The sequence below is a fragment of the Ochlerotatus camptorhynchus genome, unplaced genomic scaffold, assembly GCF_037179485.1.
Source record: "Ochlerotatus camptorhynchus isolate MF236.1 unplaced genomic scaffold, CSIRO-AGI_Acam_v1.1 ptg000602l, whole genome shotgun sequence".
Lineage (NCBI taxonomy): Eukaryota > Metazoa > Arthropoda > Insecta > Diptera > Culicidae > Ochlerotatus > Ochlerotatus camptorhynchus.
Window position 1 is genome coordinate 87,776 of NW_027041082.1, and position 19,348 is coordinate 107,123.

Genomic DNA, 19,348 nt, shown 5'->3' on the forward strand with positions numbered 1-19,348 from the left:
AAACTCAAATTTGAGTTATTTGACCTCTGCCCGTTTCATTTCCTCTCGCTATTGTTGTCAAAAATAGAACGAAAGATTCGACTCAACCGTCTAGTTCCGTACGAGAAGCCAAAATTGAGTAATATGCGATATACCCAAATTTGAGTTAATTGAACTTAATTTTGGGTAGAAAAAATTGAAAATAACTTAGCGATGGGTATTTTTTTTTTGCCGCGCTTAAATGCAAACTACTTTGAGCTAGAGTCGGTGTATAATGAGTCACGCCAAGAGAAAAACAGTTGAACTCGCATCACGGTTTTCGAAAGATTCCCTTTCTTTTAACTTGGCAACAGAGGACTTCTGCATCAACTTCAAATGACTTCTAGCGAGGAAAAAAATTAACGGCTATAGTAAATCATTATATCAGTGATTTTGTCGAATTATCTTAAGGAAAAATAGTAGAAATTTTCATTACTTATCATTACAAACCGTATCGCATGACAAATGTAATGCTCACTGCGTGTATATGATCATTTCTTCGGTTATATTTAATATTTAATTGCAATACCTTTCGTGGACCTTTCATAGCATCGTAATGCTTGTTTACTTTGCACGATAGGTTGCCGGTTTGACAGTTCAATAGGTAGACTTGACTTCACTCTTGGCGTGACTCATTATACACCGACTCTACTTTGAGCCGGTTTACCCAAATTTGGCTTATCGTACGGAACATGGGAGATGAGTGAAAAGAACTTAATTTTGGGTTGTTTTGAATTTCTGTGTACCAACAACTGGCAACTCTTCCAAAATCTATAACCTTGAGATATAGTAGCACTGCACTTGAACAAAGGTGGAAGCAGCGCATAGGAAAATTATTGGTAAATACACAAACCTTTCTCCTGAAGTTGAAATCTTTGCTACCAAATTCGTTTGCACTGAAAACTAAACTAAATCAGAGTGAGTCACTTTTACTCAGTTGTGAGTCACTTTTACTCATTCGTACACGAATAGAAATCTCCTTATACCTTTTGGCAAATTTCTATTGTTGATTATTCATAAAATGTATAAGTCAACTAATAAGCAGACGCCTTGCAAAAAGTTAATGAAGATCATGTGTCAAATGAAATGTATAAGCGGTCACACATACCTTTTATGCATTCTTATAGGACCTATGTGGTTTGTCTTATGGAATGTATAAGGTTGATGTTTTGGCAAAAATGTATAAGTGAAACACATGAATAAAATAATTGATTTTCGTTTCGTGTATGGAGAACTTTCTGAAAGCGTAGGTCACTCAGCGCATGAGAGATTTCTCCACGCGAATGAGTAAAAGTGACTCACTCTCAGAGCAAGATACGTTTTCAGTGTGGAGCATTTACCTTCGAGCGACAGATATGTCGCATGGAGGTTATGACAAAACGGAAGAGTTGCCAAACTTCTTTATATGTTGATTTTGATTTGAAATGCGCCGAAACCGTACAATCTGTCACCATTTGAAAGTAGGTACATAGTCACCTGCATATCTTTGCTCAAGACAGCAACTTCATAGATAGCCAGGATCTACTGATATAGCGCACACACGAAGTTCACATGAATGCTAGCACCACGTTGTGAGTGAATTCTGAACTTATCTATCCACCGCCACCCAAAAGGCCTTGACCCTCTGAACAATTTTGTCGCAGATAGAAACTTTCTATATGGCCATGATCATGAGATATTCTATGTTGAAATCAATTAATCCAAATTCCATTGCTACTCTCAGGGCTGTATGCAATTGTAATGTAATTGAAATATTTCACGCAATATTGACAATATTACACGGCGAATGAGAACGACCCAAATTTGAGTTTAGTTCACTCATAATCGCCAAAAGTGCAGGAACTCAGCGATGAATAAATTTGCCTCATGTTTTCCCAGGTTTTTCCAGGATTTTCCAGGGAAAAAATCCGGAATTTGAGAAAAGTAAAGATTGGATTCACTCAGTCTATTGGTACTACTCCGAGACTGAATAAAATTTTCGTCAATTTCCTCATTTTCCGGCAGATTTTTTAGGTTTTCCACAGGAAACCATGAGACAAATTTTACTCATCGCTGAGTTCCTGCACTTTTGGCGATTATGAGTGAACTAAATTCAAATTTGGGTCGTTCTCATTCGCCGTGTAGTTTAGACATCATCACTGAAAGAATTCACAATCGCTTAAACAGTGGTGCTCAACCTATCCCACATAGCGGGCCAAATCAATCTTTTGTATATTTATATGTATAAAGCTGCAGATGTGCTGTGATGACCGAAGGGTGGGAGTTTGGTAAGCCCTTTGGTCGTACATTTTCACAAAAATACGTATAATTCCGTACCAAAAGACACACATTCTATAGATTCGATTCGAGATTTATGGATTTGATTTTCTGCCAAATTAGATTAATCACGTAGATCTAGCATCGCTGCGCACTATTTGGGACATATGCAGCGATGCCAGGTATCCTGATTTTCATACACGAAAAAAGTTAGGGGTTGTTTATTTTGAAACGGTGCTCCTATGGAGCATTGTAGAAAGTTCTGTAGGAAATTAAGCCATGCAAAACATACTTTAATTATTTATGTTTGTATAACTTCTACACTTTAAGTCTGCTATTTGAAACTTGGCATCTTCAACTGTGAAAAACGTGTAAAAAATGATTTTGTGTTGATGCATTGAAAATCGAAAATTATTATAATAATTAGCTTTTTACCACCCACAGTGTTTTGGCATAATATTTTTTTAAAACCAGTATCTCTGGAATGTCTTGAGACATTGGCCTAGATTTTCTTTCCGATCTAGTACAGACTATATTGCAATAGTTTTACAAAAATTGGTTATAATTTCAAAAAGTTATAACACACAATGTCCAAAAAGGCATGGTGCTTCAGAGTAAGTATGGGCGGGAAAGAGTTAGACATCACAAAATAAGGATTTCTAAATCTTTAAATAACGTTTTTAATTCCTGCATTGAAGCACCACTATACTGTGACTCTTTCTGTTTATTTTTTTACATTATATTTCAATCAATATTCTTATAAACTTTACCAAATAAGGTCCCAAAATTGCAACAAATTAGGTAGCTCGGCTAGCTGGGTGGCTGCCGCTTTTGCTTACTGAGTAGAAGATCGTGGGTTTACTTTCAGCACATCTCCCAGGCTCCTCCAAAATAAAACAATTACTACCCAAGTAACCATAGGCACGTTATTTCGCCTTTTTGACTATATACAGCTGAACAACGACTATACCAGTGTTTGCAAGTTCTAATGAGGCCCGTATATAGCCAAAAAGGCGAAATAACCTGCCTATGGTTACTTGGGTATGGTCGCATCGCCTGCTTAAGCAAATCCTGACTATCTAACTCCGTAGCATCTTTGGGGGCGTCGGTGTGTCGCTGGTCTCCCGTTAAGTAGATGTTACATCAACAATATTCTTCCTTTCCTTGTAACGAAGAAGATGGGCGTGGCAGGCAACGGTAATTGTCATGCTTTTCCTGTTCTGAACTCTGATTGGAGAACTAATCACTCCCAAATTTAATTTCCTTCAGCAATTATCCATTTCATTCGAGCAGTTAAAATGACGTTTACTGCCACTCGAACTTTGAAATAAAACATTATTTTGAGATTTTTTCTTCTAGAACCACGAGAAAAGTAGCCAACAATTGTGCGTTTCATAAAAAATAGAAACTAGTTGGTCAATTTTTGTGAAATCGCTGGTAGAAAGTCACGCCAAAACTGCTTGACAAAGTGGTCAATTAAAATAAGAATGTTAAAGTAGATACGTGACAGCTGCCAGTATGGAATGTAAAAACGCAACGCAACGCAATGCATTCATATTTTGAAGTATCACTGCTTCCATTAAATAGTTCTTTACTGGAAAATGCAAAACTTCTGACATATTCTCGATAAATCAGAAGGTATGCTATGCTTGGTTTATAAATCTAGGTCTACGATGTACATGTTGAATATAATTACATTTTTATAGTGTGTCAAATTAAGAACATAGGGAAAGTAGTGAGGGTCCGTCCAGATTTATATTTTTCCCATATTTCAAATAGTGGAATGAAAAAAAAACTTGACTGTTAATTATTTAAATAAAAATTCAAGGGGCCATTCAAAAATGACGTTCATACTTTATGGGGGGAGAGGGGTTTAGATTTTGTGACAAGTTGTGACACGGAGAGGTGAGGGGTTTACAATAATTTGACATCCAACGAGAAAAATATGACCATATGACAGAGGGAAAAACCAGGGGCAAAAAATGCTAAAATTTGATGGACATCATATTTGAATCGCCCCCAATTTGATATTTCTTTAATTGCGTCAAATATGGTGCCTCCACGGTAAACAATTGTCGACAAATCAAAGTTTGTTCCCTTACCCGTATAACTAAAAGATTTTGAAATTTCTCTAAAAAAAAGTTACAGAATCCGAAAGTTACTGCACGTACGGGAATAAACCAAGTGCGTTCCAAACCCCATGTCTTACCGTCAAGTTGAGCTTCTTCGGATCGAACATAGGCATCTGCTGGCGAGCCGCGTTCTTCGACACCGGCTGCACGAACCCATCGTCATCGACAAACCGTTGCTTGTTTTTAGATGCATTACCGTCGGCGCGATTTCGATCGCCATCCTGACGGTAACCGCCGCCACCACCACGGCCTCCACTTCCGGACAATACAAAGTTCAAAATTCGGTTCTTATTCTCTTCGGTTTCCACTTCTTTCTGAATTTCATCCATCGTTTTCGGTGCAGCTTGTGCCCTACGCGGTTGCCAGTTGTTCTTCCGCAGGTCAGCCAGATCCAAAATCATAAATCGAATTCTGTTGCTTACTTGGAGGGTTGACTTCCTATCGGCAATTTCCTGCAGACGTTCAAAGTAGTACTGCAGACCTTGGGAATCTTGCACCGGGTCCTTCTCCATTCGTCCACCTATCGTAGTCAGCAGCTTACAGAGGCACTCTAGCGACTCTTCATCTAACATGTCTTCGCTCAGCAGAATGTTGATGCAGGTATACATAATTTTACAGGTGAGCTGATCGTGTTTGAACAGCTCGCCGATGAACCGGATTGTTCCCATGGCTCGCCTCCGAATTTTGGCGTCTTTCTCCTCCAGTTCGAATTGCAACTCATTAATCTCTGCAGATTTCTCTTCGGCAGCCTTCTTCTTTGATTCTTCCAACTCAGTAGCGTTCTCTTCCTTATCAGTGTGATGTTTTTCGAATTCCTTTTGACACTGAGTGATAAGCTTGCGCTTAAAGTTCGGTGGTTGTTTATTATCGGTCGTTTCAATCTTTATAATGGTTCCCAGCTCTTCGCACATCTGAGCGTAGGTATCAGTAAAACTGGGTTCCATGATGGCCTTCTCGAATAAAATCTTGATGCATCCATCCAATCGTTCCTCCGTATCAATTTCGTACAGTTTTACCTTTTCAACCAGTGTACCAAAATTGTCCGGTGTGAGTTTGTTCAGGACGCTGCGGAATTTCTTGAAGAGTTCGTGCGTTTTCTTGGCTTCATCATCCATCTGTTCTTCCTGTTTCAGTAAAAATCGTGGCCTCCAAGCGTTGGCAGATTCACGAAGTTTCACCTCTTCGGCGATGTTCAAATTGACCTTGATTATACCGCAGTCCACATCATCTCCTCCGCTGGATCGCATTTCCTTGGCCGATAACCGGCCTTGATATGGTGCCCTTTTCATCGGACCCGGTCGGCTGCCCATCATGGGACCGCCACCATCCATTCCTCCCCTCATGAAGGTTGGCAACAGTGAATTGTCCTGATTACCGAAGTTTCTACATGCTGCACTCATTGGACTGTGCGATGATTTCAAGATAGATCTACACACATCCGGTATCGTTGTGGGCTTTTCTCTGCTAATCGTGGTATCTTTCAGTGACAGTAGCTGATCCAAAGAATATTTCTTCCGTGCTCCCATTGTATCCTCGCCGAGTAGCTTTTCGGACGTTCGGCGAATACGTTTCCCTATCGACATATGGGCACCATCGACATTATTGTTGATATTGCCGGAGGAGGAGAGATTATTGTTGTCACTTTCATCGTTACTATTATGCGAAGACTGGTCGTGATCGGCTGTTCCGTTGATGTTTAACTTCGCCACCGAATCAGCCAGGTCGATTTGATTATTGTTATCTTCTTCTGGTTGCTGCTGCTGATGCTGGTCAGCGACCACGGGATCGCTTGTGTCAGCCATTACTAGGTGTTAAGCGTATCTATTGACAAAATCGATTTACTAGTGCGTGTTCCCTGATATTCGTTGCACAAATAATTTCATAAACAATAAAATGATAAAAAAATAAAATATATTCTCCGCTGCTTAAGTTTCACTTGGCAGGATAATGTTGTTTATCGTAGTGCATATGCAGGTAAGCAGGATTCGCTGAATAACAGTGTTTTCCCTTTCGACTACCTCTTAGGGACTAGTGGCGTATTGATAGAGCTCTGTTACGTGGCAGTATCAGGTTGCTTAAGTGGCAAATTCTAGAAAAAAAGAAACAAAAAAGAAAGCATTAGATATAAAGTTTTCCATAAACCACCTGGACAATTTTTATGGTAATTAAGATACCCGCCTCCCTGCGTTGATAGTTGTCATTAAAAATATAATATAACGCTTCAGGCGTAACATTTGATAACGGCACAAAAGCTTTTGTAAACAAACTTTTTAAGGCCCTTTACACGCGAACCAAAGTACGCCCACGCAAATCAATACCATTTTCGGAAAGGTTGTTGCCCCTATCCGATGATGTTGTTGGTTTGTGTAAGCGTACTTCGGTTCGCGTGTAAAGGGCCTTAAAAAGTTTGTTTACAAAAGCTTTTGTGTCGTTATCAAATGTTACGCCTGATTTTATATAGACCCCAGAAAACTGACAACACTCCGAAAGCTCCCACACGGGTCTAATGGACAGTATACATAGTATAGGTATAACGCAACAAACAGCGAGAGTTCAAGTGGTGAAAGAGAGTGAATCTTTGCGGAGGCGCAATTTGAGCAAAGTCGGTTAACAAAATGAAAGCAAATCGGTATTAAAGTTTGCAGTTCCTATCATATGAAAGTTCAATGTGATTTCAATTGTCGCGACATAAATCTGATTTCATATTGTGCTTTCATTATGTAGTCAAGATGTTTTTAAATGAAAGTAACTTAACTTTAAGTTCTACTGTTAACGTCTTCTTAATGTTCATCTGTCGTTCAACTAACGATTATTCCTTAAAATTTGTCGAACCTCTTAACGGAATCCCTTTATGAAGAGCTTTGAGTGTGTTGGTTTATTTTCTTTAAATTCCGTTATAATTGCTTATCTTTTGACAGATACGCGTATTTCGTCTACTACTTGCAGACTTCATCAGTGCCAAGTACTCAACACCACTGGTGGACCTTGGCACTGAGTACTGAGTTGAGTTGATGAAGTCTGCAAGTAGTAGACGAAATACGCGTATCTGTCAAAAGATAAAGGGTGATACGGTCAAAATTTGGTCAAGGGAAAACGCGTGTAAATCGGTGAAATCATTTATTTAAAAAATCAAATTAAATTTCTTTTTCAAGTTCAATTAGTATAAAATTCAAGAAAAATATTCAGTTAGGCTTCCGCTTTTCCAAATCCGAATTGCCGGGCCTTACGCTTGACCCCTGCCATCAGATTTTGTACAGCCACCTTGTCCACCTTCTTCGCCGCAGAAAGCCAGTTTGCCTTGAACTGCTGCTCGCCCTTAGCAGTTTTTTTGGTCTTCTTTAGGTCCCGCTTGACAATAGCCCAGTATTTCTCAATTGGGCGGAGCTCTGGCGTGTTGGGAGGGTTCTTGTCCTTGGGAACCACCTGCACGTTGTTGGCGGCGTACCACTCCATGGCCTTTTTACCGTAATGGCAAGATGCCAAATCCGGCCAAAACAGTACGGAACAACCGTGTTTCTTCAGGAAAGGCAGCAGACGTTTATTCAAACACTCTTACACGTAAATTTCTTGGTTGACAGTCCCGGAAGCTATGAAAATGCTGCTTTTCAAGCCACAGGTACAGATGGCTTGCCAAACCAGATATTTCTTTGCGAACTTTGACAGTTTCATGTGCTTGAAAACATCTGCTACCTTTCCCCTTCCTTTTGCCGTATAAAACTCCTGTCCCGGAAGCTGCTTGTAGTCGGCTTTGACGTAGGTTTCGTCGTCCATTACCACGCAGTCAAACTTCGTCAGCATCGTCGTGTACAGCCTCCGGGATCGCGCTTTGGCCGTCGTATTTTGTTTATCATCGCAATTTGGAGTCACTACCTTCTTGTAAGTCGATAGTCCGACTCGTTTTTTGGCTCGATGCACGGTTGTAGACGATACACCCAGCTTATTTGCGGCATCTCGGAGAGAGAGGTTAGGGTTTCGCTTGAAACTACCGGCAACTCTCTTTGTCGTCTCAGCGGCTTCCGGTTTTCGATTTCCCCCCGATCCAGACTTCCTGGCTGTCGACAAACGTTCCCCAAACACTTTAATTACATTTGTAACGGTTGATTTGGCAACTTTTAGCGATTTTGCCAACTTTGCGTGCGAGTAGCTCGGATTTTCGCGATGCGCGAGCAAAATTTTGATACGCTGCTCTTCTTGCTTGGACGGCATTTTGACAACTGAAGAGTGAATTCCAAAATCAAAATAGGAGCTACATTCTACACACACACACCTTCAAAATGAGGGGTGTTCAGGTTATTTAAATGCAAAATTGAAAGAAATACGTCAAGCTGATATTGACCAAATTTTGACCGTATCACCCTTTAAGCAATTATAACGGAATTTAAAGGAAATAAACCAACACACTCAAAGCTCTTCATAACGATTATTGATTGTTTGTTTTGTTTGACACATTTTAGATCGTTCGTGACTTGTCCGGAATGAGATTTGAAATCTGAAGAAGCATGGATGTTAACCATTTACATCAGGCCCATAATTAGTTAAATGTTATGAATGCAAAATCAGAAATCAAATTGATTTCATTAAAAGCACGATTAGTTTTCCGTTTGATTCAGCAGTGTATAGTAGAGTTGCTCTCATTTTTTTATGTGTTAACCATTAAGTCAGGCAAAATGAGATCAACTGGAGTATTCAAAATAATTTTCATCATAACAGCAAATTTTAATTACAATTTGATTTCTAGCTTTGCTCGGGAACCATGACTGAATCAAAATAAAAACTCACAGTATTACCAAAGATGAATACTAAGATGAAACTGTCGGAAGAAAAACTTTCAATTTTAGTGTCCTCTTTCACGGTTCCTTTCATCCAATGAATACCCCCAGTATGCAAGGTAATTTTGTGGTTTAGCTGTCCCCTCGGTAGAGATGAAATTTTGTGCGCTTTTTTATCAAAACAAACACACCAAAATCAGAGATGTCCCATTTTTTAATTACTCGATTAACAACTAATCGATTATTTTTTGTTCGCTGTCCTGTCATTTTTCCACCAATGAGAGTGCAAAACTTGTTTGAAACGATCGGTGATGATCCTCTGAAGAAGTTAATGCTTATATTGGCATGATATAACCGATTACAAATATTTTACTGTTCGGTTCGTTAATCGATTAATCGATTATTCGAATGAAAATCCACCATCACTAGATGAATGTGAAACGTCATTTCAAATATAAGGACCGTACATAAATAAAGATACAATTTGAAAGGGACCGGGGCTAATCACAAATTACGGTAACTGAAATAAACACGAGTGTTCACCGGTTGGTATTACCCTATACATCTTCCTAGTTTACTGCTTATCCGAAGACAAACAGACTTTAAGCTCGGCGTTCCTACTGTTCATCGTTCACTCATAAAAAAATATTGATTAAATGTGTTATTAGTTAGTAGTGCCATAGCCAGCTATTATGCAGTCCTCATTTAGCAGAACCGATTCTGGGCCCACGCATAAATTCAGAAATACGGCGTATCTTAACTTCTAGGTGGATTACCCAAAATACACACTATTTTCCTCATCAAATATGTCTTAACAAAGAAGCGTCCAAAAGTGATGAAAATTATGAACAATTCCTTTAAAAAAACTATAGTTAAGGTGGCAGCACAGACAAACAGACATAACACTCATAAGTTGTTCATCGAACAAGCATTTAACGATCAATTTAAAAGTATCTCAGTTGGTAGTACTGCCACCTGTGGCGCGCATAGTCAATTCCCTTGCGTTTGACGTTTACACACTACCGCCATCTGTTCAGCGTACTATCCACCACAGTGTACTCAACAGATGGCGGTAATATTTTAGCGACGATGTTTTACAATGAGAAATATTCAATATGTTATGTCTGTTTGTCTGTGGTGGCAGTATGTATTTTTGGATCGAATCCATCTCGCTCAGGGAAAGCTCCTTGCACTGCAAGTTAGGTTGACTAAAATAAGTTACAACAGTGCCAACCTACTTTAAAAACAATACTTTTGATTCAAATCTATCGAAATTGCTCCCTGTTTTTTTTTTATCAAAATTCGCTGAAATCCAATGAACTTTTTAGAAAGTCAGAAAATTTCTCTAAAATGTTATAGACTTACTAAATTGACTATAATTCCCCTAATAAAATGTGTATGGTTATTTTTCTTAATGACGTGTTTGGGGTATCATCCAAACCATTTGTGCAATAGTTCTATTATTTGGGTTTTCGTTCGTTGTTGAAATTTTTATTATGGTCTTTATAGAACGTATAAAAATAAATATTTTCAATGCAACACTTAGTTGAGTATATTTGGATGCCAATCGACAGCCACTGCCGTAATTCGACGCAATAACCATCAAATGAAAGTTACAGTGGTACAATAGAACGCTATTGATTTTTTTCTTGAATCGGCCAACTGGTTCCGCAGATATGAACATGACACCAGAAATGAAGAAAAAGCGACGCATCAAATCATATGAGAATTCGAAAACAAGATCGATAGCAGTATAACCGTATAACTCCCCATCATGCGACACTTAAATCACATGCGCATTCAATAATAAGATCCTTGGGATCATAAGACTGCGCAAGACTATATGGGCCATATTCGTACATCATCCGGATACCCCCGAGCGCTCATAATTTATTAATTCAAGCTTTAATTTCTGACCCAGTATTGTTTGTACACAACATATGTACGAGCTCAACAATTAAACATTACCAAATGGGGATCCATAGTCGTTAACATCCATATCTCTGACGCCAAAGTCACGCATTCAAGTCTAATCCCGGATAAATCACTAAAAACCCAATAGTGTTAAAGAGACAATCATATTAATTTGCAAGCCCGATAACTTAGAGCGAAACAACAAGAAGATCTGTGTGTGACGGGACGTTCAAAATAACAATGCGCAAATCGTTATCAGTAGGTAAACATATATGCATCGACGTTAAAATAGTGAGGCATACAAATATGAGATACTTTTCGTCACGTGGAATATTATGTTATTGATGTTGAACAAAGTTGCGAGTAGGGTTGTTTCAATTACCGGATTCCGTGAGCTCCCGAATTCGAAGCAAAATAGATCCAGCTGACATAGCTTACTTTATCTATCACTCCCACTTACTATAAACCACATTTTGATGTTTAAGACTTTTAAGATTTGATTTAAAAAAATATAAACACGAACAGTAACGAAATTGCCGGAAAACATCCCTAGTTGCGATTGTTGTAAAGTTGGTATAGACTTTTGTTTTTCTGTTTTTTCCTTGATTTATTCCGTCGATCTTGTTTTCCGTACTGAGTACCAATGCTACCGACGCCAGGGAGGCAGAGCTCCCACACCTGTACCCTACCTATCGACTCATCAACTCACAGACTGGGGACCAACGAGTTTACTTCCCGTGATCAGAGATTTTATGTGTGTGTGTGTGTGTGTTTTTTTTTTCTCCGTTCGCACTGCCTCGAACCTTGGACAGTCCAAGACCACATGCTCCGGTGTTTCATCGACGTTTCCACACTCCGGACAGAGGGATGACGCTGCGTGTCCGAACCGATGCAGGTATTTCCTGAAGCAACCGTGGCTAGACAGGAACTGCGTTAGGTGAAAATTGACTTCTCCGTGTTTTCTGTTCACCCAGGTCGAAAGAATCGGTAAAGGGTGATACGGTCAAAATTTGGTCAATATCAACTTGACGTATTTCTTTCAATTTTGCATTTAAAAAACCTGAACACCCCTCATTTTGAAGGTGTGTGTGTGTAGAATGTTGCTCCTATTTTGGTTTTGGAATTCACTCTTCAGTTGTCAAAATGCCGTCCAAGCAAGAAGAGCAGCGTATCAAAATTTTGCTCGCGCATCGCGAAAATCCGAGCTACTCGCAGGCAAAGTTGGCAAAATCGCTAAAAGTTGCCAAATCAACCGTTACAAATGTAATTAAAGTGTTTGGGGAACGTTTGTCGACAGCCAGGAAGTCTGGATCGGGGGGAAATCGAAAAGCGGAAGCCGCTGAGACGACAAAGAGAGTTGCCGGTAGTTTCAAGCGAAACCCTAACCTCTCTCTCCGAGATGCCGCAAATAAGCTGGGTGTATCGTCTACAACCGTGCATCGAGCCAAAAAACGAGCCGGACTATCGACTTACAAGAAGGTAGTGACTCCAAATCGCGATGATAAACAAAATACGACGGCCAAAGCGCGATCCCGGAGGCTGTACACGACGATGCTGACGAAGTTTGACTGCGTGGTAATGGACGACGAAACCTACGTCAAAGCCGACTACAAGCAGCTTCCGGGACAGGAGTTTTATACGGCAAAAGGAAGGGGAAAGGTAGCAGATGTTTTCAAGCACATGAAACTGTCGAAGTTCGCAAAGAAATATCTGGTTTGGCAAGCCAGAAACCAAGAAATTTACGTGAAAGAGTGTTTGAATAAACGTCTGCTGCCTTTCCTGAAGAAACACGGTTGTTCCGTACTGTTTTGGCCGGATTTGGCATCTTGAAATTACGGTAAAAAGGCCATGAAGTGGTACGCCGCCAACAACGTGCAGGTGGTTCCCAAGGACAAAAACCCTCCCAACACGCCAGAGCTCCGCCCAATTGAGAAATACTGGGCTATTGTCAAGCGGAACCTAAAGAAGACCAAAAAAACTGCTAAGGGCGAGCAGCAGTTCAAGGCAAACTGGCTTTCTGCGGCGAAGAAGGTGGACAAGGTGGCTGTACAAAATCTGATGGCAGGGGTCAAGCGTAAGGCCCGGCAATTCGGATTTGGAAAAGCGGAAGCCTAACTGTGTATTTTTTGTCCTGAATTTTATACTAATTGAACTTGAAAAAGAAATTTAATTTGATTTTTTAAATAAACGATTTCACCGATTTACACGCGTTTTCCCTTGACCAAATTTTGACCGTATCACCCTTTATTAGTCTATGTGTTCATCTACCGTTCTCCGTCGTGTTCCACTCATGTTGCCACTTAGCCAATGACTCCACTTTCACAACTTTCCATACTCTTCCGGCTTCTCTCCGCCTGTAGCACTCGCTGTCCTCCGCCAGGGTGATGCCGATAGGGATCATACCGGCGTTACCCCTTACTGCTTCCGACGAGATGGTTCTGTACGCACTCACGACTCGAATGGCCATGAGCCGGAACGTAGTGCTCAGTTTCCTTTGGTTCTGCTTCGTTTCCAGCGCTAGAACCCAGGCTGGACCTCCATATCTCAGTATCGATGACAACACGCTGGCCAGAAGACGCCTCTTGCTACTGCTGGGACCAGCGTTGTTTGGCATGATTCTAGCTATCGCGAAGCCTTCTCACAGGTATATTCGACGTGGCTGTTGAAGTTTAGCCGGTCATCGATCATCACTCCCAGGTATTTTAACACACGCTTCGAGGCTATGGTGTGCTCTCCGACGGTGATTTCTGCCAGCTGTACCGCTTTACAGTTACTGACCAGTAACACTTCCGTTTTGTGGTGGGCTATCTGCAACATCGCTCCTTGCATCCAGTTACCAGCCATATCGATCGCCTCGGTTGACAACACTTCCACCTCTTCCAGCGTCTCGCCTGTTACCGTCAAGGCGACGTCGTCCGCAAAGCCAACGATCTCAACTCCTTTGGGCAGTTTCAGCGTTAGCACGCCGTTGTAGATCCCGTTCCAGAGCGTTGGACCAAGGATGGAGCCTTGTGGAACTCCCGCTGTGATCCTAATCGATCTCTGTCCCATGTCTGTCTCGTAGACCAGAAACCGGTTCTGGAAATAACGCCTCAGGATCCTGCACAGGAAGTCAGGGATCCTCATTCTATGCAGTGCCTAGGCGATGGCCTACAAGCTGGCGCTGTTGAACGCATTATTGACGTCGATCGTAATCACGGCGCAATATCGATCTCCTCTCCGCTTCTGTTTGGACGCCTTATCAGCTCTCTCGACCACTGTCCGAATTGCATCCACCGTCGATCTCCCTTTCCGGAATCCGAACTGCCTCTCCGACAATCCGTGCTCACTCTACGTGTATTTCGTCAGCCTGTTTAGGATGATCCTTTCCAAGAGTTTTCCGAGTGTATCCAGCAGGCATATAGGCCTGTACGATGCTGGATCCCCCGGCGGTTTTCCTGGTTTCGGCAGCAACACTAGCTTCTGTATCTTCCACCTGTCAGGGAAGTGACCTTTGTTCACCATCCTGAACATGTCTGGATGACTGGATCGCCTATTTCAACGCTACGTTCGGGATTCCATCCGGACCGGGAGCTTTCTTCACCTTCAATCCTTTCGCCACTGCTACGAGCTCCTCGTTGGTGACTTCGACGTTATCTCCCTCTCCTTCTCCATACGGTGTAGGTGGCCAGGTTGTTGCGTCGTGCTTCCACGATGACTTTCAGCTTCTCTGGGCACATTTCAGCGGGCATCGTTGGACCTCTGATCTTCGCCATCACGACTCGGTATGCGTCGGGGTTGGCATCAGCGTCTCGACAAGTGTGTGTGTGTGTGTGTGTGTGTGTGTGTGTGTGTGTGTGTGTGTGTGTGTGTGTGTGTGTGTGTGTGTGTGTGTGTCATCCTCTATCCCTCACCCAGCCGGGGGCGTTGGACAAGTAGAACTGCGAATAATTTGATCAAATCTTATACTCCGTAATGGTTAATGGTTTTTCAATATTTTTTCTACATCCTCCTTTTGCCCGAAAATGTCCTCCTTTTTAATCCTTGTATTTTTCCAGTAACATATTCATAAAATTGTTTTCAAAAAGCGTTGTTTGCAGAGCTTATTTGAATAATTATGTCACAACCTCATCTTATCTAGCAAATGCCATTCGATGGTGGGACTAGGAGTATACTACATCTGTCAACCCCCCTACATTTAGGCTGCGGTCCATTTGGTGAATTTTAACTTATATTTGACAGATGAAAATTTTCAAATAAACCTACTATTCTACCAGACTTTTTTCAGACAAACCAGGAATCAATTTTGACAAACATTTTCTTGAAAATCGGACGATCAACAACAAAGGGATTTTCGACAATATAATTTATTTTCGAAGTGTCAGCGAAAATTCATCGAATGGAACACAGCCTTAGGGTTTATTTTATTTATTTGAAAATTTTCTATCTGTCAAAATTAAATAAAAATTCACCAAATGGAACACAGCCACACAGATTGAATCCAACATTTGTTCGATTTTGACGTTCTGGTTCTATGGGATTTTAGGTATTTCAAGCATAACTATTATTCAAATCAACGTATCTGATTTTGTAAACAATCACTTCAATCGACGATTTGTGGCAACTGCAAGTTCACTCACAGAAACTAACAACACCAGCTAGTAGGCGAAAGTTACAAAAGCAGATACGATGATTTGAATAGTTACGCTTGATTTGTTTAGGCCGCTGTCATTCTGTCATACTAAGAGTGGAGAGGCACGAATGTAAGGAATAATAACAAATAATATGAATTATTTTGTATGGAACGCTAAGCACACCTCTTCGCTCCCACTATGGCAGCGGCCTTGAAGTCCTATGCTGAATCAATGGTAAAATTAACCGGTTGCTGAGATGTTCCATATTGGTTTCAATCAGCGATGACATGCATCCTAATGTATGTACATGATAAAAGTTGGGATGGTTTTAAGGCTGTAAAGCTGTAATTTTCATGCAAATCAGCTCGACTAGATGATTTCTAAGTATCAATAATGAATTATGAAGGCTAGTTTGATGCATTTTTCAGAAGTATAACGAGAAGATGAATTGAATTGGTAACGACTACAAGTTATGACAATCTCAATTGAACCGTTGCAAATCATTAATTGTGTGATAGCGCACATATTATTAAAACGTTTGATAAAAACTCAATGGTAAACTTTAATGTTAAGAAAAGGAATCATTGTCCTCCTTAAACTCCAAACCTCAAATGAAATGTCCTCCTTTTGATGTTTTGGATATGGTAACCCTAGTAATGGTGCCCTTTATGTTGTGAAGACTAGTACTTCAAAAAGGGTAACTTTTGAGGCAAGACAGGGTGTCCTCAACAAGTTAAGGGAACAGGATGCACTAGATGTCCACAACAGGTACAGCAAAACATCACATAGACGCCCTTATTCACACTAACTACTCAGGGTGTGGAAGGTCAAGAAGAGCCACCGCCGTCAACTAAAGCTTGAACCGGGTACCTGGGACTCCCACGATATACCCGCGGCAATGGTCAGCAGACGATGCCCTGTGCGTATTTAGTATGTAATATGTTTTATTTGGATACACAAAATGTTTGAAGCCATGCGTCATCTAAATCATAATTTGCATCACCACCAGTCTTCAAGGTGCAGCCTCGCGCTTGTGAGCAAATAAGTTTTCGTACTCACAAGAACATTCATTCTGTGCTCACGCATGCACCCAGCCAAATGAACATGAGCCCGAGCGTATGTTTAAAGTTCATGCGCGCACTTCGTTTTCTTCAGCGCTCGAACATCAATGTTTGCACCCAAGCGCTGACGCTGGTTTCTTTTTCAACATTTTGTTTTCGAGTGAACGTGTGGTGTGTGTGACGAACGCGAAATATTTTAGTGGTGATTTAGTAGCGTTACCTATTCAGATATCCTTTAAATTTGTCGAACCTCTGAACGGAATCCCTTTATGAAGAGCTTTGAGTGGGTTGGTTTATTTCCTTTAAATTCCGTTATCATTGCTTATCTTTTGACAGATAGTCGTATTTCGTCTACTACTTGCAAACTTCATCAGTGCCAAGTACTTAACAACAGTGGTGTTGAGTACTTGGCACTGATGAAGTCCGCAAGTAGTAGACGAAATACGCGTATCTGTCAAAAGATAAGCAAAGAAATAAACCAAACCACTCAAAGCTCTTCATATTCAAATATCTTTTATCACAAGAAGTAATCGTTGGTAAGTAAGACTGTAAAGTTAAAAAATATATATTTCAGCAGAAGCATATTTAGTGTAGTGATCCGCGCACTACGTCGTATGGCAGCCATTTCCATCCAAAAATTCTCAAAGCAAATTGCAACTAAAAAAAAGTTTTGTGTTGTATTGTTCGCACAATTTCTTGATTTATATAAGAATGCTTATTTATATAAGAAAGCTCTTTATAGGTCGTACTTTTATTTTGGTCAGACTTATTTGAAATTCACTATATATGTCTTGTGTGAATGGATATACTTATTTTAATGACAAATACAACCATCGAGGTACGTAGCAACATCGATTTACGGAGGCAAACATATAACATTTTTATGCGATATCAGTTGGGACACAGTGACTGCAGGGGCCTCAGATAGCCTAGTATTATTCTAAATATTTTAAGCACCTGCTTACTTGTTTCCATAGTTATATTCAACTTTACACTATATACATTATGTTTATTTTATGGAAAGAACAGCATGTGATTTTAAGTAGGGAAATTTCTCAAAATGTTAGTGTGACTGGCATTTAAACCTCAAAATTAATAACTATAAAAATGCATCTAGAACACTAGGTTGCTTGGAATGCGAAAAAGAAGAAGAATTGTATGCACTATCAATGATTGTCCGCATCAGCTACGCAAGTCTCAGTTGAGCGGAGCTTCTCGGCAATCAAGCTGGAGCAACATTGGCTGCGAATGTCCTCACAAATGCTCAATGATTTGATGACTATTCGGTTCAGTCGTTATTTGTTATTTTGATTTTCAATTGATAGATTCGATTTGTTGTTTTATTGTTTATGTGGTTAAATAAATAGAAACTATAAAATGAGCATAGGGTTAACTACCCCATTTTCGGCCTATTAAGCACAACCCGCACTTAGTCTTTCTTAATCTAGCGCAGTTTAGCACCAAACGGAATGTTATTATTACTGATGGCTTCCAAACTTACTTACCTTTCCGTACGTACCGTAAGATTTGATAAAGAGCAACCAATCGTTGAGATATTGTCAAAAGCCTAACACTTCTTCTTGACGTCAAACTCGGCCTACGGATTCTAAACTCGGCCTAACGCATTGAAACGCCATTGAAACGTCAATGAATTCACTGCGGCCTATCGGATGAAGATAAAAAGTGATTCGGTCTGAGCGCTTCTTTTGTTTTTGGGAATAATGGGTGCAATCATGGATTTCTTTGAAGTTTTCTGCTCGATAGGCCCAAAATGGGTGATTAGGCCGAACTAGTTCTCTACCCTATTACTTAGCAATAATAGAAGAAAAAAACCCACCAACCATTTTCCAAATTTGTGTGCGGCTTTTGTCCGACATTCCTTTATTTCAGAATACTGCATCCACTTCCTTTATCAATCCTTCTTTATAACTAAATTAAAATTGAACTACATTATAAACATTGCGCAATGCTTGACTGACTTTAAGTATTTTAAAAGCAATCTTTAATTAATGATTTACTGGCAACTGCGCGCATTCAGAAAGATATTGGTGTTGACGATTGTCGCAAAACCGGACAAAATTTATATTTAAATTACACACGTTAAACCACAATTAACATCTAGTCACTCGCCAACACCAACCAACTATTCACGTAAAACCTCCGAGTGCAACCTCGATGTTCGAGCACAGGCGCAAGCACGAAACATCAAGCCTGAGTTCATTTACGCTGCGCTCATCCCCAGGTGTTGTTCATTTCTCTCAAGTTCGATGCGCGTGTGTAAACATGAGCCTGAGAGAGAACACGCGCTCTGAATGAACTTGTACTTCTGAAATTTGAATTCACGCTCAGCGCCGTGCATGTTTACGTGAAGACTGATCACCCCAAATACACTTGTCAACAATCTTCAACTGGAACGTACGAACTCATCAAATCACTTCGAGATAGAGCAGGAATTAGGGCCTAACAGCTTTTGTAAACAATGACTTCTCTTAATGATTTTAAGAAATTTAAGGCTCGCCCACGCAAACCAACATCCTCATCGGGTAGGGAAAGACTTCCCCTATCCGATGGTTAGGTTGGTCTGC

At 40.4% G+C, this 19,348-nt stretch overlaps 1 protein-coding gene across 1 annotated transcript in view; it reads right to left on the minus strand.

Moving 5' to 3' along the window:
• The window catches only part of LOC135714047 (eukaryotic translation initiation factor 4 gamma 1-like), a 30,133-nt gene that overhangs the window by 2,826 nt on the left and 7,959 nt on the right, over positions 1-19,348 (minus strand). The window contains exon 2 of the mRNA XM_065237308.1: positions 4,484-6,495. Within this exon, the coding sequence (XP_065093380.1) occupies positions 4,484-6,208 (1,725 nt within the window). The 5' untranslated portion in view covers positions 6,209-6,495. The remainder of the gene's footprint in view (positions 1-4,483; positions 6,496-19,348) is intronic.